The following is a 24,646-nucleotide window of genomic DNA, read 5'->3' on the forward strand; positions in this document are numbered from 1 at the left end:
AGCCATGTCTTACGTTCCTTTAGTTTTTCTGGCATATGTGGCCATTAAATCTTGTTAGAGTTTCTCAAGGCTTTTCCATAGGTCCTGTTTTTTTCTCACTTTCTTTCTATGGGTGGTCTCCTCCATGGTGAGGGTTTTAACAGCTACCTGTATAGATGGCCTACAACTTTATTTCTCTAGAGTTGCAAACATTCTTTTTCCTTTTTTTTTTTTTTTTTTTTTTTTTTTTTCCTTTTCCGGGACTGGGGGGCAGAGGGAAAGAGAGAATCCTAGACAGTCTCCACACCCAGAGCAGAGTCTGACTCAGGGCTTGATCTTAAAGCCCTGAGATCATGACCTGAGCTGAAATCAAGAATTGGATGCTTGACTGATTGAGCCACCCAGGCGCTCCTTGAGTTACAGACTTTTTATGAGCTGTGTATTGGACAGTCTTCCTTTCCATACGCTGTTCCCTTTTTGAGGAACGAGCTTCATGTCTTCCTTTTCATAGTGAACTTTATTCTTTGGAGTTCAGCTCAATTGCCACTTCCTCAAGGAAGCCTTCTAAAGAAGCTTAAAAGCTTAAAAGCTCGCCAGGTGAGTTGGAATTGTCTAGATTAGGTTCTCATAAAACCATGAAGCTCTCATTCATAACATATTACAGTTCAAATTTTACATTTATGTGATTGTTTATTTGCAGTGAAGAACTAATTCGTGCTACAACATGGATGAACCTTGAAAACATTACATTTAAGAAAAGAGACCAGACACAAAAGGCCACATATTGTATGATTCCATTTACATGAAATGTCCAGAATAGGCAAAATGTAAACCTTTCATGTTTCAAATATTCTTTTCCTCAAACATTTGTTTAATGCTTATTATAAGTAGCATATGTGTATGTGTACACATACATATGTATTTGCATATATATGTATCTACACATACACATACAAAAACATATAAACCAGGCTCTGTCATAAATATTTAGAGTCCACAATTAATATGGTTATTATTCTCAAGAAATTTAGAGTCCAGTGGGGAAAGGAAAAACAGATGTTTTCTGGTGTGATAATGATCTAATAAAACAAGAGGGAAGAAACTAATTGTCCTTAACGGTTTTTTTTTTTTTAAGGCTTTTTTTTTTTTTTAAAGATTTTATTTTCTTTTATTTATTTGACAGACAGAAATCACAAGTAGGCAGAGAGGCAGGCAGAGAGAGAGGAGGAAGCAGGCTCCCTGCTGAGCAGAGAGCCCGATGCGGGGCTCGATCCCAGGACCCTGGGATCATGACCTGAGCCGAAGGCAGAGGCTTTAACCCGCTGAGCCACCCAGGCGCCCCTTGTCCTTACGTTTTTGAAGACTTCTTAGAGGAAATGAAATTTGAACTGCATGTTGAAGTTCAGAATAGATGTTTAACCAGATAGTGTTTGAGTAAGAGGATGTTAAAAACTGAGAACATCATTTGTGTCACCATAGGTAGAGAGGAGCCATTATAGGATTAGGAGCCTGAGAATACTTTAGAAAGATTAAGTTTATTCTCAAGTAAGGGATTTATGGAGGGTGAATATCTGGGGGCAGTGGGAGTTAGGGGAGGGATAGAAGCGAAGCAATAATGAGGACCAAGGGCCTAAATGGGATGGAGATGGAATGAGCAAACATGATGAGTTGGAAACTGATCAACTGGAAATAAGGAGCAGGAACAGCTGGAGAGGACTTCTGAGATTTCTTACCGAGGAGCTGGTCTGCATTTTATAGCATTTGCTTTGGCTGCTTTCTTTGGATTATTTTGTAGAAGGTATGCCTAGTTTTTTTTTTTTTTTTTTTTTTTTTTTTTTAGATTTTATTTATTTGACAGAGAGAAATCAGAGCTAGGCAGAGAGGCAGACAGAGAGAGGGGGAAGCAGGCTCCTGCTGAGCAGAGAGCCCGATGTGGGGCTCGATCCCAGAACCCTGAGATCATGACCTGAGCCGAAGGCAGAGGCTTAAACCACTGAGCCACCCAGGTGCCCCAGGTATGCCTAGTTTTGATGCACTTACAGTTTCCTTGTTTTCCTCTCTTTCAGGTAGACCTTTTGCGAGCAGGAGAAGTTCCTAAACCTTTCCCAACACATTTTAAAGATTTGTGGGACAACAAGCATGTTAAGATGCCTTGTTCAGAACAAAACTTGTACCCTGTGGAAGATGAAGTAAGCACAAAACAGATGTTCTTTTAGTCTCTGAAAGACAGTTTTGTATGTGCTTATTTGACTTCTGATTCTATGACCCAAAAGAACTTAGAATAATTTCATTTCTTTCTTTTCCTTAAAGAATGGTGAGCGAACTGCAGGGAGCCGGTGGGAGCTCATTCAGACCGCACTTCTCAACAAATTCACACGACCCCAAAACCTGAAGGTAGTTGTTTTTACTATTCTTAGAGATGGGCCTTGTGTCTCCCTCAAAGACATTTTTTGATCTTTAATAGACTCTGGTAACAGCATATTTGTTTGCAAATTGCTTAGTTCTTGAGGAACTTTCTTAAGAGACATTTTTGGTTTCCGCTCCATCACTAGTAAATGAGTAGAAGAATCTAGAATTGTAAATGACTTGCCTGGAGACACACAGAATAATTTGGAAAACCAGGAATAAGACCTTTTTTTCTTGGTTCCCCATCCAGTTTCCTTCAGACCAAGCTTCTCTTTTATTTTTAAAAATTATCATGTTTCTGAAATGTCCTTGAAAATAAATCAGGAAAGAATTATGACTTGAACAATATTTGCCAAAAGGGAAATATCATTTCCTAATGATTAAAGTATACATTAAACATTCTGTTTTGTATTGCTGTTAGTATAGCCTTCTAGCAATCTAATTATTTATTAATTTTACATTTTGGCAATAATTTAGTTTTTGATTTTTTAAAATGTTTCACTTAAGACTGTAAGAGCAACGATTAGATTCTTTTTCTAATATCTAAAATATGGGTGAGTATAAGTTTTTTTTGGTGTTGTAGCCATGTAAACTTTTGAAGGTTTTATAACTATAACAATAACAGATTTTTCTATACTTGTGTGGAAAGGGCTTTTTTTTTTTTTTTTAAAGGTTTTATTTATTTATTTGACAGCGATAGAGGGAACGCAAGCAGGGGAAGTGGGAGAGGGAGAAGCAAGTTTCCCACCGTGCAGGGAGCCTGATGCAGGGCTCAATCCCAGGACCCTGGGATCATGACCCGAGCTGAAGACAGATGCTTAATGACTAAGGCACCCAGGCACCCAGGGTTTCATTTTCTGAGAGACTTTGTTGTGTACAGTTTCCTCAGGTTTTATAGTGTTTCTCCATTTATATTCAACAAATTTTTCTTAAACTTTCTTAACCTTTCTATAGCTCCTGTTTGTCTTTTTTCTCTACATGGAAAACATTGGATGTTGTACCATAATGTATTTAGAAAATTTCATTTCTTAAGATTTAATTTATTTATTTGACAGACAGAGATCACAAGTAGGCAGAGAGGAAGGCAGAGAGAGAAAGAGAGAAGGAAGCAGGCTCCCCTCTGAGCAGAGAGCCTGATGCGGGGCTCGATTCCAGGACCCTGGGATCATGACCTGAGCCGGAGGCAGAGGCTTTAACCCACTGAGCCACCCAGGCGTCCCCAGTTTCTCTCCTTAAGGACAGTGTTCCTCAATCTTATAATGTACTCCCTTAAAATGGAAGAAACTCTCAGGGTCCCCCAGAGTTTAGTTATTTTTAGTATAATGTTAATTACATATGTACAAGCATCAAACATTAAACATAAACTCTTTATGCTTATAGTTACAGCTATATCCATTTGATTTTTTTTTTTTTGGCATTTTAAGCTTTATGAACCATCATTTGAGTTGTGTTCATTATCACAGTGAAAACAATTTATATTCAGTATCCTCTTTTTGCACAAAAGTTGTTTTTTTTTTTCTTTTTCAAGATTTTATTTATCTGACACAGAGAGAGTAAAAGTGTGCAGTAGAGGGAGAGGGAGAAGCAGATTCCCAGCTGAGTAGGAAGACCTGTGCGGGACTCAATCCCAGGACCCTGGGATAATGACCTGAGCCAAAGGCAGACAGCTAACTGACTGAGCCACCCAGGTGCCCTGCACAAAAGTTTTTTAACCACTGATCTGAACCTCAAAATAGTATGCTGAGAACTTTAAAAATTACTTTATAAAGAAAAAAATTGTTCACTTTGTTTTTACTATTTACAATCACAAACAGTTGGTGGATGTTAGTAGATGCAAAGATGGCATTTGTATGGAGAACATCAGCTTGCAAATAAATATGATAGTGAGCACTTTGGTCCAGGTTCTGTAGAATTTGACAGTTCTGTACTGCAGTATTTCTTAGGATGGCTTAAATTTTTCACCATTTTTATCTGCTTAAAATACTTGCCTTTATTCCTACAGTGTGTTGTCTTTTGCCCTTTGTATTCCAAAACCATGAAAGCAGGCCACCCAAGAATACTATTTATACTCCATTTGAGAAACACTGTCTTAGGTCCTACGGCCTTATAAGCAGGATTATTTAAATTTTTCATGTTTTTTCTTTAAGCATAAACACAGAATAATCATAGTGTTCTAAATTACCTTGTCTGCTCACCTCTTTAGCAATTCCTTAGTGCACCAGTGATTACTTTAAGAAGGGGTAAATGCTTGGGGCACCTGGGTGGCTCAGTGGGTTAAGCCTCTGCCTTCGGCTCAGGTCATGATCTCAGGGTCTTGGGATCGAGTCCCGCATCGGGCTCTCTGCTTGGCGGGGAGCCTGCTTCTTCCTCTCTCTCTGCCTGCTTGTGATCGATCGATCTCTCTCTCTCTCTCTCTCTCTCTCTCTGTCAAATAAATAAATAAATAATCTTTAAAAAAAAAAAAAGAAGGGGTAATTGCTTTATTCTGAATTCCCCTTTCTTGTTTATTTTATGGTAGATTCAGCAGAACAGAGTAATTCATAGAGATTTTTCTTCTGTCTGCTTATGGTAATTGTTTTTTTTGCTGAAAGAACACTATGGGGGAGGGGAACATTAAGTCCCTCTTACTGAGTAAAATAATTTTTTGCTGCTTTTTTTTGATGTTGAGTTAAGCAAGATTAGAAATGTTAAAAGTTTAAAAAAGGAATAGTGTCTTCAGAAGTCAGTTTACACGATAATATTTCTATAATGTGTCTGATAATTTTCAAAGAATGGATGTCTTTGTGCTTTAATTGTGTGTATTATGAACTATGAATTAAAGGAAATCTCAGTAGTTGGTACCTAAGAATACAGAATAGCGTCCAGTTTTTCTAATGATAGGAGACCTTGTGGTAGACTACTTTTGAGACTTGAAGACTAAAGTAAAACTAAATATTAGTTAGGAATTAATGCTAATTATAAAATCACATTAAAGAATTAGAGTATAAAAGTTAGAATGTAAAATGTTTTTCCTTAACTAATTTTGAGGAATAATTTATGTATAAGAACATGCATGCTTTTAAAGTATGTAATTTGATGATGTTTGACATTTGCATATAGCCATGAAACCCCCTCTACAATCAAGGTACAGAACATTTCTGTCACCTTCAAAGATTCCTTTTATTCCTGTAGTTTAATTCCTCTTTCTGCACTGTCTCCAGGCAACTGTTGATTTGCTCTTTTACTTTTTCTTTTTTCTCTTCTCTTCTCTTTTCATTTTTCTTACTTTTTAACCATAGATTAGTTTACATTTTACATGAATGGAATCACATAGTATGTATGCTAGTGTGTCTGGCTTCTTTCACTTAGAATGAAAATCTTCAAGAATCATCTGTGTTGTTGAGTTTATCAGCAATTTGTTGCAGTGTATGCATTGTTTGTCCTTTTACCTGTTGATAGAAATTGCTATTTAAGACTTTGTGTGAGGTTCTAATCAGATGGTAATTAGAAAAAAAAATCCTTAAATTCTTCTCTTAATGGAAAATTTTGTATGCAGCTGTAAGAAAAAGAAACACTTTTTCTTACCATATTTATGATTGATGGTTTTCCTTTTTGAAGGAACTTGGATATCTCTTGATTCCAAGTAAATATACATTGTTGGTTTACTTTTTAATCTAGTTGCTTGGTAATTGTTTATATGGCATGAAGTGTTTTTCACGCAGCTCCTTGACAGAGTATTAATTTTTAAAAACTTATTCAATTATGAGGAAATTTGGAAGGTTTACTGTAACCTAACAGTGTTTTTTCAACTTACATATACTTCAGTAAAAAAACTGGAGATGTATATTATAAATATAAATAGTTGCTTATAAATTATGTTTGTTACATTAGTAATATATACATCATAAAATATAAGCAAAATAGAAATTTAAAATGATGAGATAAAATGTAATTACAAACACAGTTGACTCTTGAACAACAAAGGTTTGAACTGCACCAGTCTCCTGTGCAGATCTTTTTTGGTAATATGGTACTGTTCATGTATTTTCTTTGTAATTTTTATTAATATTTTCTCTTACTTGATTGTAAGAATGCAGTTTATGATACATAAATCATACAAAATATGTGTTAATTGACTATGTTATCAGGCTTTGGTCAACAGTAGGTTATTAGTAGGTAAGTTTTTTGGGGGAGTCAAAGTTACATGCAGATTTCCAATCCTTGTGTTGTTCCTGGGTCAACCATAATAGTTTTTTCTGCATAAGTAGTGGATTGTCTTATCCATAACCCACTCTGGTATTAAATAAAATTCATATGAGTAAGTTTTAAAGATTTTACTGGCTCTGTTCAACAATCTATGAATCAGGCAGGGGCCTATCTAGCAGATGGAAAGGCACAGTAAGATGCTGTACAAAATGAAAGACTTAAAGGCAGAAGGGAGTAGAATCAAGTATGTTACACTAGGAAAAAGTGGATTGGTTGTGGCAGTCATTTTCCTTTAGGGGATGGAAGAATTCTGTCAGGCTGATGAACTAACTAGGGCTGACCAGGTGGTTCCTCATTGACTGGTTTAAGATTCCATTTGTGGGAGAAGCTGAAACGTAATTAAGTCTCTAGTGAAGTATGGCTTAGCATAATTGACTCCATTTGGGGCCTGTTTTGTTTTTATCACCATTAACCAAGAATAGAGTACTGCTTAGTCAGATGTCACACCAGTAGATGGCGTGCTATTTTGACTTTTCTCTCTGCATAAATATATAGTTTATATGAACTGGTGGGGGAAGATAACCATTTATATGTAGCTTATAAAAATAACTGATAATAAAGGAAAAAAGACCATTGATGCCTCAGGCATCAATCTTTTCTCATTATTGCCATCTCTCCCGTGAAGCCTTTTTAGACATTTTTTCCTAATTTACCCCTCTCATGAAATTTTAATACTGAAAATACACTGTATATTTGCATATATAGTGTGGAGCTATTGATAGCCAACAATCATTATGATATTTAATTTTTTTTATCTCCAAGATCCAGTTTTATCTGTTGAGAGTGTATCACCTCTATTTATAATGCAAGCGTTAGAGTTAGAATTTTTTCCTATTGCTTGACCTTTCTAATCTCATTTTTCTTAAGTGAATAATAAATAAGTGTGTATTCTGTTTGTTCATAGCTATTTACATGGAGTAGCTAATGGTAGGAGGAAGCTTAATGCTGATTAAAAAGTTTACTGGAAATAGTTCATAAAGGAGAAAGGGAATTTGTAGATAATTTACTTGACTATATCATGAAGTTTTGTTTATGTTTTTTCCATAGGATGCTATTCTGAAATACAATGTGGCATATTCTAAGAAATGGGACTTTACAGCTTTGGTTGATTTCTGGGATAAGGTAAAAGTATGCTTATTCCTTTAACTTATGAAAATAATCTGTGTATAAAAATTTTGAGAAAATACCCATAAATCTGTCACACTAACATAATTATTATCCATTATTTTTGTGAAAAATATTTCCTGTTATATGTATGTTTTAGGAGCTAATTTTGAATTTTGATTTAATCTCGTAATGCTCTGTTAAATTTTTATACCATCATCAACATTATTTATGGCTGTATGATATTTTATGATTATTTAATGAATGGAAACATCTAGGCTGTATCCAGTTTTCCTCTGTTCTCATTTACACTGTAGTAACATGTTTATGTATGTTCATGTAGGTATGTATACACACACACACACACACACACACACACACACGTATGTGTGTGTGTGTATATATATGTTTTCCCAAATTCAATATTGCTTCCTTGGGTGATTCCCAGAAATTAGATGGCTATGTCAAAGGGCACAGAATTATAGCCTGGGGTTTATGCTGTAAAATCATTTTCCATAGCAAATTGTAGTAATTTAGTATACCATTTTAATGAGTAAGAATACTACTTTCATAGTTGTGTTAGAAAAATGAAAGCATGGCAAAAGAGGGAGTGCCACAGATAAATTAAAAAATTTGCATGGAAGGGTGCCTAGGTGGTTCAGCTGGTTAAGGCTTTGACTCTTGGTTTTAGCTCAGGTCATGGTCTCAGGATCCTGAGATGGAGCCCTGCTTTGGGCTCCATGCTTAGTGTAGAGTCGCTTGTCCCTCTCCTTCTGCTCCTCCCCAACACTCTGTGTCTAGAATAAATAAATAAAATCTTAAAAGCAAATAAATAAAATTTGCATGGAAAATCAAAGAAAGATGACATCTCATTTGGAAAGTATAATTAGCACATAAAGCTCCCTGTACATTATCTTCTGCAGAGTATAAGAGCTTACTATTTTGCTAAATTTGTTGCCTAAGAAAGTGTTCCTATAAGATATTCAAGCCTCTTGGAAAAGCAAATTTTGGTTAGGATAAAGTAATTTTCTAGTAACTGTAGTGGTATCACTGTGAGAATGAGAGATCTCCCGTTTAAATGACTTTAATTCTTAGACTGTTAACAGGTAATTTTACTAATAAAATGTGAGGTTTATAATATAAATTTGAAATCAACTTGCTTTTAAAGCTTGAGATCATTTTTTTCCTGGGTATATCCTTTATCTACTACATTTTTTTCACAGACCAAAGAAATATGTTCAGCTACTTTTGAGGAAAAGAAGAATAAAGGAAATTGCATTTATTGAAGACATATGTATGAAAAGGAATATAATATTGAATTTAATCCTCTAATACATTTGTGAAGTGTAGATATCATATTCAATTTAGAGAGGAAAGTAGATTTAGAGAGAACTTAAGTAACTTGGTCAACGTTATACAAATATTGAGTGAATTCACCAACGAAGTATTGGGGGATCTAGATTTGAGCTCAGTTCAATTCCAGCACAAAATATGTTCTTTTTCTTTTTTTTTTTTTTTAAGTAGGCTCTATGCCCAGCGTGGAGCCCAACTCAGGGCTTGAAGTCACAATCCTGAGATCAAGACCTGAGTTAAGATCAAGAGTCGGACTTAAAGCTTTTGTTCTTTTTTTATTATAATGATGTTTATCCCTTAAGAACACTGAACACCCTTACATATAAGGCATTGTTTTATTAAAGATGGAATTGATTGACAGTCTTATCATCAAGAAAGCAGGAGCCATGAACATGTCCGTAGGTAACTGTAATAATTAGGCAGAGTGGAAGAAATGGTTTAATAGAGTCTAGTGGGTCATGGAAGGGGAAAAGAGTTTTATTTTGGGTCATGGGGGAAATATTATGGAGGATGTAGTATTTGGGTGGTTGAGTGTAAAAGTTGTAGAGGAGAAGTAGTTAAAGGAAATATATTTTGCAAATAGCCTGTTAAATGCATTAACTTCTTTCATTTAGCACAATGTTACAAGGTTCATTTGTGTTGTAACGTATGTCAGTACTTTATACCTTTTTATTGCTGAATAATAATCCATTGTATAAGTATGCCACATCTTCTTTATCCATTCATCAGTTGATGGATATTTGGGTTGTTTCCACTTTTTGGCTATTATCATTAGTATTGCTGTGAACATTCATGTATAGGTTTTTGTGTGGGCCTGTTTTTTCACTCCTTTCGATATATACCTAGAAATTGCTAGGTTATTTGCTAACTTGTCATTTCATATTTTAAGGAATTGTCAAACTATTGATCCAAGTGGCTGCCTTACTTTACAGTCCTACTGGCATTGCACAAGGATTCCAGTTTCTCTACATCCTTGCTTGTTAATGTGTGTCCTTTTGATTTTAGCCATTCTAGTTGGTGAGAAGTATCTCATTGTGGTTTGATTTGCATTTCTCTAATGACTAATGATGTTGAACATCTTTTCATGTGACTATTGGCCATTTATATATCTTCTTTTGAGAATTATCCATTCAATTCCTTTGCCCTTTAAAAAAATTTTTTTTTACTGAGTTATGTCTTTTAAGTCATAAGTCCCTTGTCAGATATTTGATTTGTAGATACTTTCTCCTTTTATATAGGTTGTCTTTTCATTTTCTTGATGGTGTCCTTTGAAGCACAAAAATTTTCAATTTCAATAAATTCTAATTTATTTTTTTATTTTGTTTCTATTTTTGTTGTCATATCTAAGAAGCTATTCTGAGGTCAGAAAGACTTACTCCTTTGTTTATTTCTAAGAATTTTATGGTTTTAGTTCTTATACTTAGGTCCATGACCCATTTTGAGTTAATTTACATATATGGTATGAATTTGGGGTCCACTTTTACTGTTTTGCAGATAAGTATCCATTTTGTGTTAATTTTCATATATTATACAAGGTAGAGATGTGATTTCATTATTTTGTATTGTGGTTATCTGGTTGTCCCCAAACCATTTGTTAAAAAGACTCTAATATCCCTATTGACTTTTCTTGACATTCTTTCAAAAACTAGTTGACCATAAACATTTATCTGGCCCATTGATTTATGTGTCTGTCTTTATGCCACTATCACATAGTCTTGATTACTAAACTTTGAAGTAAGTTTTAAGCTGGAAGTGTGAGTGCTCCAACTTTGTTCTTTTTCTAGTTTGTTTTGGCCATTGTGGATCTTTTTCATTTCCATTTGAATTTTAGGGTCAACTTATTAATTACTGCAAGGAGTTAGCTGTGAAGAGTAACTTTTATAATCATATTAATAGAATCTAAAACAGTTTTGCAGTTTGAGATAGGACCAGTAATTTCAGAGTTCCTTTATCAAGCTTTTGACCCATATGATGCTCAGTGGCAGGCATAAAATAATAGAAGGCTTGTGTCTGTATCAGAATATCCTTGAATCTGTATCTCTTAGTCTTACTGAGATAGAATTTTTGATGCAAAGTTGACCAAATTAATATTCTCTTTGTCTTAAATTGTAATTTTTATAGTTTTCTGGGTTTTAATTGGATACAGTTGTTAATTTTGGTAAAAAGTAATGTTAAATTTGACACTTGACAATGGTAGTAAAACATGCCTTTGGTTAAAATACCTCTGTCACCTTGGTATGAGGTAAAGTAGTCATTTTTTCTCTCTCTTCTTAATGAAACTACTCAGACAGGATCTTGTTTCCCTTTTGTCAGGTGACCTTGCCCAGAAGGGTAATATATAGCAAGTTTTGATGTGTTTAGTGTAGACCATAAATATGAGATGATTACCAAGGTGCTGATGATAGTTTTATAGTTCTTTAGAGAGAGGAGGCATTGCATTTTTGACCTTCTGATTTTTATTTACTTTGTAAAAGTACAGATGGTTGGAGGAGTCCCTGTAACTGTACCAAATACTCATTTCTTATTTTCTTAAGTCTTTGCACTTATATCTAGTATTATAGTTATATCTGGATACAAAAGTATATTTAAAATGTTTTAGGATATATTACAAAATTGTGTTACATAGCTTTATCATCTTTAATCTTAATGGTTATATAGTATTCCATCAAATTGATAGATCATTTTCTCAGCTATTGCAGTGTTAGAGATTTAAGGACATCTGTTTTTGTGTAAAGTGTATCTAGAGATTCAGAGGTATTCTTCCCTGTGACTCTTTGTTATTCCATTGTCATCAGCGTATTTAACAGAAGTCGTTGGTTGTTTAATATGGTTGTGTGTTTTTCTGTCCATCAAATCTCCAAGGATATTAATATAGATCTTTGCCACATTACAGCCCACAAGGATAACATTGCCCAGGCTCACGGTGATTAAAGACATATGTTTTAGTGGGATTGGAGGAGGAAAATGAGATCTATAGTACAAGAGAAGCAATTGTTTGGCTAGGTTTTAAATTATGAATAAATTATATTTGCTTTGCATTATCTATGTCCACATTTTAGAGTAAGAGTACTTCAAAAAGGGTTCTTAAATGTTGCTTATTAGCAGTATTTGGAAATTGTTTACTTAAATGTTACATTGAACTCTGCATGCCTTGCTTTGCTAAGAAAAAAATGAAGTTTAAGTTTAACATGATATCAACTTAATATTTTAACTGCAGAAGTTAAGTTTATTTGGGGGCAGTTAAAATTTATCTCCTTAAAACCTTGTTTTTGGCTAATTCTGTGTGTATTAGATTTTGTAACCAGACCTTCGGAGCAGAAGGTGTTAATAACTGCGGTCATTTAGTGTCATTCCATGGTATGGTTTTATCTATACACTAATACCTAGTGCAAGAAGTAAGAGACCCAGAATCCTGCTAATCCTGCTATGTGAGCATACTTATTTGAGATGAAAGTGAGTTTTTACTTTTGCTAGAGCCCAGCAAAGATCACAGAGATCTGTTATTTTGTAATTTATACTTATTTAGATGCTAGCGAGTTGAAATGGCCATTACTTAGTGTTTTTTGCGTCTTGAGTGTTAATATTGGTCTTCCTTATTGCCAGATGTTGGAAGTGCTAGGAACAAATAGTCTGTGTTTTATGCCTCTCTTGTGTGATGTTCCACAAAATTTAATTTAGGCACTTCTATAATTTGTATTCTAAGTAGATTGTTATTACTAGCATTTTTTTCCCACAGGCAAGTTTAACAAAATGTTCTATATATTTAAAAAGGTCCTCTATTAATGCATTTTAGAGATGTTTTAAATAGTTCCCATATTACAACACCTGTGGCACTATTTCTTCTCATTCTCAGTGAGTTACCTTGTAATTCACATGCCACATTAAAGCTCTTATGGTATGTTTAGGAGTGATTACTTCTGTGCCTGTGATCTTGGCTTCTGTGTCTGTACTTGGGTGGTAGTAAAAAATGGATGTTTGCTTTATAAATATTCATTAGACAGTACATAATATATTTTGTGTACTTTTTGAATATATACTTCACAATAAATGTGAATGTTAATTTATTCAGTATAAAGAATTTTGAATTCTAAAACTGACTTATGTAGCAAACTTTTTCAGCAAATGGATTAGTTGTTGAAAGGGAAGCTAAAGTTTTTAGTGACTATTTTATTTTCATTTGCGTGTTTAGTTTTATGTCTGGAATAGAAAAGATAGGATCGACTAAACCTCTTATTTCCTCACTTCTGTTGGTTTATACAAGCTGCCATAAATAACAAAGTGAGGGGTTTTATTATTTTTATTTTTACATCTGTGACTGCTAAAAGAGACTGAGAAATAGGAGTGCAGGAATGAATAGAATTTACAAATAAAAAATGGAAAAACACTTAAAGGAGAAAAGTTTTGTTGCTGTGATTAGGCTAGTAATATATTCTTTTTTGGAAGCCACAGGTTTTTTTTGTTTGTTTGTTTGTTTGTTTTTAGTAAATACAGCATAAAGTCCATACCTCATACATATGCAATAAATTCTTTATTACAACTCAGAGATTATGCATCCTTTACTTTTGCTATAGTTATTAAAATATTGTATATGTGTCATCCTGTCAACTGGTATCCTGTGACTTCTCAGAGAAAGTCTGGGTGTAAAGCCTTTTTCCCTGTAAAGGAGGTTGTGTAAATCTGTCAGTAATGAACTTGCATTTTTTAATGTGCTACTTAACTTTAAAAGGTAAATGGGGGTCATACTGAGTTTTGAAGGATGCAAACTAAGTGGAACAAATTACGCCCTAGTTACTTTTTCCTTCAGAGTTCTTCATAAGTAATTAAAAAATTTGAAGATAGGTACATTAGAATTTATTATCTTCAAAATTGAAGGATATACTGTTATACCTATGTTTAACTAAAATGATATTTTGAACTCATGAACCCTACTTTAAAATTATAATTATTGGGAACTTTAAAAATTATAATTATTGACATAACATTGTAGAAAAATAAATACAAGCTTGTATTAAAATAGATTATAGAAAAAGTTCATCTTACATGTATAATGTCATGGCTGGAAGAAATTGTTAAATTTGATTCATATGTTTATTTGATAAAAAGTTAAAGTGTGTTAAAATTATTAGGCAAAAATCATAGCATAAATCATTTCTCATTAAATAGCCTAAAACATAATAGTACCATGTTTATGGATCACTTTAACATCAATACATCTGTCTTCAAGTGGTATCTTGTAGACTTCCTGACTTTCTGGGGCATGACATACTATTAAGGACAGCTTATCTAATAATTATGCCAGGTGTGCTTAGTATTTTTTTCTCATTTAAAATTTTAGAACAAAAATACTAGAGCAGTTTTTCTTTTTTCTCTCTCCACAGTGTTACTCGCCCCCCCAATAAAAATTTCATGGAACATTAGTGTTTTCTAGAATAGTTTGGGAAATGGTGATGTAAGGCAACAGGTTGTTGTAATCAGTATTTCAAATCAGGGCAAATTTCCTTAACCAATAGCCAGTAAAGATTGCGGCCACAATAGCTCTTATTTATTTAGTAATGCAGAAGTAAGTTTCTGAATGTATATAAACACATTACTCATTAGCTTCCGAGTCTAAATGCAATCCTTCATGGCTAATCTGTTTCTGGATCTTTCTTCAAAGCTTAAAAGATTTAAAGTGTCGTTATTATATTTGTCACAAAGAGCCTGTAGCAAATTCCTAATCAAATGAAAGCAGCCTTGAATGTTTCATAAGACTACAGCTAATGTCTTTATCTCTCTAGCTTTCAAACCTCTGATTTGGAGTTCAGTGGAAATTTAGCCTTTTTGGACTTCTTCCCCTGATGACTCACAGTCTCTACAAACAATAAGGTCTGCATTGCTTTACAGCTTTTGACTTAATTTAATTCATGAGAACTGCAGGAGCCAAAAGAGAGCTAATCATAGTCACTAAAATATTGAATTTAAGACTCATATGAAATATGTGGACTTCCCCCCCTAGTTTGGTTAAGGTATGTTTTTGGATCAGAGCATATGTTGAGGGTATCAGATTCATAATTTACTGTACATAGTGCATATTCTGTAGTACTAATTGCTGCAGTTGGAACTAGGCATCTTGCTTTATAAACTCGTTAAGTTATTATGAATGATAAGTCTCAGTTGAGCCCTCCATGCACTGCATCATTGATGATGTTAGTGTTTTTATTTTGTGTTTGTGAAACACTGTCTGTCATATTTGTGTATGAAGAGGACAAGGAGGATGGAAAATATGGATACCCAAACGTGAAAATCCATCAGTGCACTTTCTTCTTTATTCCAATAAGAAATATACCTAGTATATTAGTGTCTTGTAACTCCAACCTTAATCGTTTGGTTCGAATAGCTATGGAAGCCATTACTTTTTTTAAAAATACATTTTATTTATTTATTTGACTGAGAGGGAGAGCATAAGCAGGGGAGGGAGTGGCAGGCAGAGGGAGAGGGAGAAGCAGGCTCCCCCAGGAGCAAGGAGCCTGATGTGGGGCTCGATGCCAGGACCCTGAGATCATGACCCAAGCTGAAGGCATTGCTTGACCATCTGAGCCACCCAGGTGCCCCAGAAGCCATTACTTTTAAATGTTGCTGTGGCATTGATTTTATTATCCAGAAATTTACTCTGTTACAGGGTGATAATAATTCCATGTTTTAATCTTTTTCAAGATTGATATTTCTGTCAACTAGTTTGAAGTGTTTTTTGTTTTGTTTTGTTTTTATTTGGTTGGCTGTAATGCCTTGATTTATAATTCCTGGTAAATTAATTTACATTTACTCTTATGTTCCTACTGTATTTCTTTTAGATAAGCTGCTAACACTGTTATTTACATGTAAGGTCTCATATTTAACAACCAGTAGGATTTTGTGGTATATAATACCTGAAGATAAAAGGATATTTTAAAAAATGTAAATCTGTTTTTTTAAGCAGTCATAACTTTTATTCAAATAACTTTAAATATTCAGGATGAATGATTTTTGTTTTTAATTTTGTTTTTTTTAATTAGCACATAATGTACTATTTGTTTCAGGGGTACAATTCTGTGATTCATCAGTCTTAAAACAATTCACAGCGCTCATCATAGCACATCCCTCCCCAGTGTCCATCACCCAGCCACCCCATCCCTCCCACCCCTCCCTCCATTCCAGCAACCATTAGTTTATTTCCTGAGATTAAGAGTCGCTTATGGTGTGTCTCCCTCTCTGGTTTTGTTTTATTTCATTTTTCTGTCCCTTCCCCCATGATCCTCTGTCTTGTTTCTCAAATTCCTCGTATCAGTGAGATCATATAATAATTATCTTTCTCTGATTGACTTATTTTGCTTATCATAATATCCTCTAGTTCCATCCACGTTGTTGCAAATTGCAAGATTATAGATTTTTTGATGGCTTCATTATATTCCATTGTGTGTGTATATATATATATATATATATATATATATATATATACACCACATCATCTTGATCCATTCATCTGTTGAGGGACATCTAGGCTTTTTTCATAGTTAGGCTATTGTGGACATTGCTGCTATAAACACTGGGGTGCATTTACCCCTTTGGATCACTACATTTGTATTTTTGGGGTAAATATGCAGTAGTGCAATTGCTGGGCCGTAGGGTAGTCTGTTTTCAACTCCATACTGTTTTCAGAGTGGCTGCACCAGCTTGCCTTCCCACCAACAGTGTGGGAGGGTTCCCCTTTCTCCACGTCTTCACCAACCCCTGTCATTTTCTGACTTGTTAGTTTTAGCCATTCTGACTGGGGTGAGGTGGTATCTCATTGAGGTTTTGATTTGTTTTTTTCTGATGCCGAGTGATGTTGAGTACTTTTTCATGTGTCTGTTGGCCATTTGGGTGTCTTCTTTGTTGAAATGTCTGTTCTGTCTTTTGCCCATTTCTTGATTGGATTCTTTGTTCTTTGGGTGTTGAGTTTGATCAGTTCTTTATAGATTTTGGATACTAGCCCTTTATCTGATACGTTATTTGCAAATATCTTCTCGCATTCTGTCTGTCGTCTCTTGGTGTTGTTGACTGTTTCCGTTGCTGTGCAGAAGCTTTTGATCTTGATGAATTCCCAGTAGTTCTTTTTTTTGCCCTTGCTTCTCTTGCCTTTGGTGATGTTTCTAGGAAGAAGTTGCTGTAGCTGAGGTCGAAGAGCTTGCTGCCTGTATTCTCAAGGATTTTGATGGGTTTCTGTCTCACATTTAGGTCTTTCATCCATTTTGAGTCTATTTTTGAGAATGGTATAAGGAAATGGTCCAGTTTCATTCTTCTGCATGTGGCTGTCCAATTTTCCCAGCACCGTTTGTTGAAGAGACTGTCTTTTGTCCATTGGACATTCTTTCCTGCTTTGTCAAAGATTAGTTGACCGTAGAGTTGAGGGTCTATTTCTGGACTCTCTATTCTGTTCCATTGATTTATGTGTCTGTTTTTGTGCCAGTACCATACTGTCTTGATGTTTACAGTTTTGTAATAGAGCTTGAAGTCCGGAATTGTGATGCCACCAGCTTTGGATTTCATTTTCAACATTACTCTTGTTATTTGGGGTCTTTTCTGGTTCCATACAAATTTTAGGATTATTTGTTCCATTTCTGTGAAAAAAGTTGATGGTATTTTGATAGGGATTGCATTAAATGTGTGGATTGCTGTAGGTAGCACAGACATTTTCACAATATTTGTTCTTCCAATCCATGAGCGTGGAACATATTTCCATTTCTTTGTGTCTTCCTCAGTTTCTTTCATGAGTACTTAATAGTTTTCTGAGTACAGCTTCTTTGCCTCTTTGGTTAGATTTATTCCTAGGTATCTTATGGTTTTCAGTGCAATTGTAAATGGGATCGACTCCTTAATTTCTCTTTCTTCTGTCTTGGTGCTGGTATATAGAAATGCAACTGATTTTATATCCTGCCACTTTACTGAATTTCTCTATGAGTTCTAGCAGTTTGGGGGTCGAGTCTTTTGGGTTTTCCACATAAAGTATTCTATCATTTGCAAAGAATGAAAGTTTGACTTCTTCCTTGCTGATTCAGATGCCTTTTATTTCTTTTGTTTGATTGCTGTTGCTAGGACTTTGAGTACTATGTTGAATAGCAGTGGTGATAGTGGACATCCCTGCTGTGTTCTGACCTTAGGGGAAAAGCTCTCAGTTTTTCCCCCATTGAGAATGGTATTCACTATGGGTTTTTCCATAGATGGCTTTTATGATAGTGTGGTATGTACCCTCTATCCCTACACTGTGAAGAGTTTTAATCAAGAAGGGATACTGTACTTTGTCAAATGCGTTTTCTGTATCCATTGAGAGTATCATATGGTTCTTGTTCTTTCTTTTATTAATGTATTGTCTCACTTTGATTTGCGGATGTTGAACCAACCTTGCAGCCCAGGAATAAATCCCACTTGGTAGTGGTAAATAATCCTTTTAATGTACTGTTGGTTTGATCCTATTGGTTAGTATTTTGGTGAGAATTTTTGCATCCATGTTCATCGGGGATATTGGTCTGTAATTCTCCTTTTAGATGGTGTCTTTGTCTGGTTTTGGGATCAAGTAATGCTGGCCTCATAAAATGAGTTTGGAAGTTTTCCTTCCATCTCTATTTTTTGGAACAGTTTCAGGAGAAGGGGTATTAATTCTTCTTTAAATGTTTGGTAGAATTCCCCTGGGAAGCCATCTGGCCCTGGGCTCTTGTTTGTTGGGAGATTTTTAATTATGGCTTCAATCTCCTTACCAGTTAATGGGTCTGTTCAGGTTTTCTATTTCTTCCTGGTTCAGTTGTGGTAGTTTATATGTCTCTAGGAATGCATCCATTTCTTCCAGATTGTCAAATTTGCTGGCGTATAATTGCTCACAATATGTTCTTATAATTGTTTGTATTTCTTTGATATTGGTTGTGATCTCCTCTTTTATTCATGATTTTATTAATTTGTGTCCTTTCTCTTTTCTATAAGTCTGGCGAGGGGTTTATTAATCTTACCAATTCTTTCAAAGAACCAGCTCCTACTTCCATTGATCTGTTATGCAGTTCTTTTGGTTTCTTTTTCATTGATTTCTTCTCTGATCTTAATAATTTCTCTTCTCCTGCTGGATTTAGGCTTTATTTGCTGTTGTTTCTCCAGCTTCTTTAGGTGTAGCATCAGATCGATTATTTAGGACCTTGTTTCTTGAGAAAGGCTTATATTGCTGTATACCTTCCTCCCAGGACTGCCTTTTCTGTATCCCAGTGATTTTGAACCTTTGTGTTTTCATTTTCATTTGTTTCCATGAGCAATGGCAGAATAATTCTTTAATTTCCTGGTTGACTCATTCATTCTTCAGTAGGATGCTCTTTAGCTTCCATGTATTTGAGTTTTTTCCAACTTTCCTCTTGTGATTGAGTTCTAGTTTCAAAGTACTGTCGTCCAAAAATTTGCAGGGAATGATCCTAGTCTTTGGTACTGGTTGAGACCTGATTTGTGACCCAAGGTGTGATCTATTCTGGAGACTGTTCCATGTGCACTAGAGAAGAATATGTATTCTGTTGTTTTGGGATGGAATGTTCTGAATATATCTGTGATGTCCATCTGGTTCAGTGTGTCATTTAAAGCCTTTATGTCCTTGTTGATCTTTTATTTAGATGATCAGTCCATTTTGGTGAGGGGGGTGTTAAAGACCCAAACTATTATTGTATTATTGTCGATGTGTTTCTTTGATGTTGTTAATAATTGGCTACTCCCATATTAGGGACATAGATATTTAAAATTGTTAGATCTTCTTATTGGATATATCCTTTAAGTATGATATATTGTCCTTCCTCATCTCTTATTATAGTCTTTGGTTTAAAATCTAATTTGTCTGATATAAGGATTGCCACCCTAGCTTCCTTTTGATGTCCATTAGCATGGTAAATGGTTTTCCACCCACTCACTTTAAATCTAGAGGTGTCTTTGGGTCTAAAATGAATTTCTTGCAGACAGCATATTGGTGGGTCTTGTTTTTTATCCGTTCTGAATCCCTGTGTGTTTTGATTGGAATATTTAGCCCATTTACATTCAGGGTAACTATTGAAAGATATGAATTTAGTGTCATTGTATTGCCTGTAAGGTGACTGTTACTGTATATTGTCTCTTTTCCTTTCTGGTCTCTGTTACTTTTAGGCTCTCTTTTGGCTTAGAGGACCCCTTTCATTATTTGCTGTAGGGTTGGTTTGGTGTTTGCAAATTCTTTCAGGTTTTATTTGTCCAGGAAACTTTTTCTCTCTCCTAGGTTGCAGTGACAACCTAGCTGGATATAGTATTCTTGGCTACATATTTTTCTTGCTTAGTGCTCTGAATGTATCATGCCAGTCCTTTCTGGCATGCCAGGTCTCAGTGGATAAGTCTCCTGTCAGTGTAATATTTCTATTGTTGTAGGTTACAGACATCTTGTCCCAAGCTGCTTTCAGGATTTTCTCTTTTTCTCTGAGACTTGTAAATTTTACCATTAAATGATGGGTGTCAACCTGTTTTTATTGATTTTGAGGCAGAGGTTCTCTGTGCCTCCTGGATTTTGATGCCTATTTCCTTCCCCAAATTAGGGAAGTTCTCTGCTATAATTTGCTCCAATATACCTTCTGGCCCCCTCTCTCTTCTTTTTCTGGGATCCCAATTATTCTAATATTGTTTCATCTTATGGTGTTGCTTATCTCTCAAATTCTCCCTTCGTGATCCAGTGGTCATTTATCTCTCTTTGTCTCAGCTTCTTTATTCTCCATCCTTTGGTCTTTTATGTCACTAATTCTCTCTTCTGCCTCATTTATTCTAGCAGTTAGAGCCTCCATTTTTTATTGCACCTTGTTAATAGCCTTTTTGATTGTGACTTGGTTAGATTTTAGTTCTTTCATTTCTCCAGAAAGGGATTCTCTAGTATCACCTATGCTTTTTTCAAGCCTGGCTAGTATCTTTATAATCATCATTCTGAACTCTAGTTCTGACATCTTGCTAATGTCCATATTGATTAGGTCCTTGGCAGTTGGTACTCCCTCTTGTTCTTTTTTTTGAGGAGAGTTTTTCCGTTTTGTCATTTTGTTCAGAGAGAAATAATGAATGAGAGAAGAAAATGCTAAAAGGGTAAACAATGACCCCAGAAAACTATACACTAAAGAAATCAGAAGAGACCCGAAACTGGAGGGGGGGGAAAAAAAAGAATATGATCAGGCTGCTGAATAGAACAGAGCCACACACTAGATTTTGGGTGTATTTTGGTTAGAAAAAACTGCCTTCCAAAATTTTAAAGAAAAACTTACATTTATGTACACACACACACACACACACACACACACACATAAGGGTAAATAGGATGAAGGGATGGAATATGACTGTAATGATTAAAATTTTTTAAATATCTTAAGAAAGGAATTGATAAGGAGTTGGTTGAAAAAATAAAGAACAAAAAATTTTAAAAAGAGGAGAGAATCTAATCAGGCAGGAGACTAGAACAAAGTCATACACTAGATTTAGGGTATATTTTGGTCTGTTAAGAGAAACCGTATCTCAGTATTTTAAAGAAAATCTTATATATAGACAAAAAAATAAGGTTAAATACAATGAAGGGATAGAATATGAGTATAAAAATGAAAATTAGAAATTATTTTTAAAAAGGAATTGATAAGATGTTGGCTGAAAAGGGAAAGAAGAAAAATTTAAAAAATAGAAAAAGAAAAAGAAAGAAAATTTTAAAAACTAACTTTGAAGGACTAAAGAATCATGAGGAAAAAGCTATGAATTCTATGTGCTGTATTCCCCTTTGCTGCACTGGAGTTTTGCAGTTCTCATTGATCAGTAAACTTGGTCTTGGCTTTTTGTTCTTGGTGATCTTCTGGGGGAGGAGCCGTTAGCAGCACAGACTTCTAAAAGTTCTGATTTTGTTCTCTGCTGCTTATCAGTATCACTTGCCGGTAGTTGGCTGATGGAGACTCCCGTTACCTCCTCCTCCCCCCGTGGTCTGTCTTCCCAAATATCACCTTGGATTCACTTCTCTGTGCATCCTACCTTCCAGAAAGTGGTTGCTTTTCTGTTCATAGAATTGCTGTTATCCTTGTCTTCCATCTCCTCTTGAGTTTGTAGGTGTTCGGAATGGTTTGATATCTAGGTGAATTCCTGGAACCAGACGGAATTTATGTCTCCTACTCCTTGTCATCTTGCTTCTCCTCTCCTGTTTTTCAAATTTATATAGTTTCAGTGTGTAGTCTGTATCAACAATGCAGTAACCTTGATAATGAGGGTTAAATAGGTCCATTGTCCTCTCGATGCAGGGAGTACTTTATTAGTGCCAGTGTACCCTCATAGCTGCATCTAATGAGAACTGAGCTAATAATCTTCTCTGTATTTTACTGTTGATACTAGTTGTGAAAAGTACATACCCATAACTTATTGCTATGGCAATGACAGGTAATGATTAACTGCATGATGCATTCCAGTTCGAAACTGTCTGAGCAATTTTTTATTGTGTTAAAGAAGTTTTTAGTAAGTTTAGTGGCATAGTAACTTGTTGCCTCAGATGCTCTTTGATTACTTGAAAAACACTGTAAAAAGACATTTTCTTCAACAAGAACTATTTCCAGCATAGTGAAATATAGAATATTTTCGAATGAAGTCCCAGGTGGTGCTGTTGGTCTGATCTACCTCAGTCCTGGGAAGCCCAGCTCAGAGGTAAACAAGGTGGTTTAGTCCATTCAGGCTGCTAGTAACAGAATACAATAGACTGGGTGGCTTATAAGCAACAGAAACTTATTTTTCACAGTTCTGGAGGCTTTCAAGTCCAAGGTCAAGGCATTGGCAGATTTGGTATTTAGTAGACTGTTCTTCCTGATTCATAGATGTAGGTTGTTTTCTTGCTATATTTTCACAAAGCAGAAGGAGCAACAGAGCTCTCCAAGGTCTCTTTTAAAAAGACACTAATCCTATACATGACATCTTCACTCTCATGACTTGAATAACCTCCTTAAATTTCCACATCCAAATACCATCATATGGCAGGAATAGGTTTCAACATACGAATTAGGGAGGACACAAGCATTCAGTCTGTAGCACAAAGGCCATCTTCCACTGGGAATGGAATGTTAAAAGTGCTTTATATCACAGCTCACTGGTTGAGCAGCAAATACTCAACCTCTTTCCCCATAACTGACATCTCTCTTCCTTTGTAGTCCTTTCCTTTTGGACAGCAGCTTAACTAGCTTAAGTTGTAGACATTTCAGCTTGGTTCACTTGCAAACTTTTATGCATTCTGGGCTTAGCCCTATCTCCTCCCACATTTAACCTCCTCTCCAAGGTCCCCTGTGCCCTTGATCTCCTTGGAGTTTGCTATAACTCCTTACTTGGTTATCTGTGGTAGCGACAGTGGTGGTCCTTGTAATTGGGAGGTTTACTATGTACTAAGTATGGTGTAAGTGGTATGTTTTATCTCATTTAATCATCACAACTACCCCATTAGGCAAACACCATTAACGTTTTCATTTTTCAAATAAAGAACTGAAATCCAAGGCTTAGAGAACTTAAAGTAACTTGCTTAAGTGATAAAGTCAGGATTTCAACCCAGGTGCCTCTCACTCCAGTTTTAGCGCTTAACTACTATAGTTAGTTGTGGTAGCTCTAAATTCAAGAGTGATTCTGCTTCCCAGGGGACATTTGGTGATACTTGGAGACATTTTTGGTTCTCACAACTGGGAGGGCAGTGCTACTGGCCTCTGGCAGATAGAGGCAGTGGATGCCACTCAACATCCCACATGAACAGGATGACACCCTCCATAACAGAATTATCTACCCCAAAAGGTCAGTAGAGCCAAGATCAAGAAACCTACTCCACTGCAGTGGTTCTCAAGGTATGGTCACTGATTCAGCAGACAGCATCACCTGGGAACTTGTTAAGCGTATAAATTCTGCCCCACCCCTAGACCTACTGAATTAGAAACTGCTGCGGCAAGGCCTAGCCATCTGTGTTTTCACAAGCCCTCAGTTAACTGTGATGTGTATAAAAGTTCTCAAAATGACGGCTCTACTCTACCATCTTGTTCAAACATCTTGTATAGTAGCTGTCCCTTAACTTTTATCTTAGCTGAAGGAGCTTTTCTGAGTGGCAGTTTTTCCTTCTCTGAAGAGAGGGAATTGTTTTCCTCCTCAGGCCTCAGTGCTTAACGCCACTACATTGTTGAATTGTTTAACCCTATCCCAGATCTGTGAAAACCCAGGGTGATGCTTATAGACCTGAGCTGAAGTGTGTCTCATTTTTTATTTGTGCACCGTGGTCCATGCCATCAGAGCCTACCTTGACTTACCACTTAGAGAGGAATGACGTCAAACATACCACCCAAAATAAGGTAAGCTAGAAATGTTTAGGGAAAGGAGCTGAATCATCATAGAATAAAGCTAGGGAAGCCCAGTAAGTTCAAAGATTTTAATTACAGGTAGCAGAGAAGCTAAGAAAAATTCTCTTGAAAAAGGTGGCTTTAATGGCCCTTAGATCTGACATTTAAACACATTGACTTTGGGAGGGCACATACCAATGTGCAACAGCCTTTGTTCC

General features: G+C 35.5%; 1 protein-coding gene across 2 annotated transcripts in view; it reads left to right on the forward strand.

The window, feature by feature from the left end:
* The window catches only part of PARG (poly(ADP-ribose) glycohydrolase), a 122,297-nt gene that overhangs the window by 14,311 nt on the left and 83,340 nt on the right, over positions 1 to 24,646 (forward strand). For both annotated transcript variants that reach the window (XM_080822882.1, XM_080822883.1), the window contains exons 5-7: positions 2,046 to 2,168; positions 2,290 to 2,373; positions 7,678 to 7,752. In XM_080822882.1, coding sequence (XP_080679008.1) covers positions 2,046 to 2,168; positions 2,290 to 2,373; positions 7,678 to 7,752 — 282 coding nt within the window. The remainder of the gene's footprint in view (positions 1 to 2,045; positions 2,169 to 2,289; positions 2,374 to 7,677; positions 7,753 to 24,646) is intronic.

The sequence above is a fragment of the Martes martes genome (genome assembly GCF_963455335.1).
Source record: "Martes martes genome assembly, chromosome: 14".
In the NCBI taxonomy this organism is placed as follows: Eukaryota; Metazoa; Chordata; class Mammalia; order Carnivora; family Mustelidae; genus Martes; species Martes martes.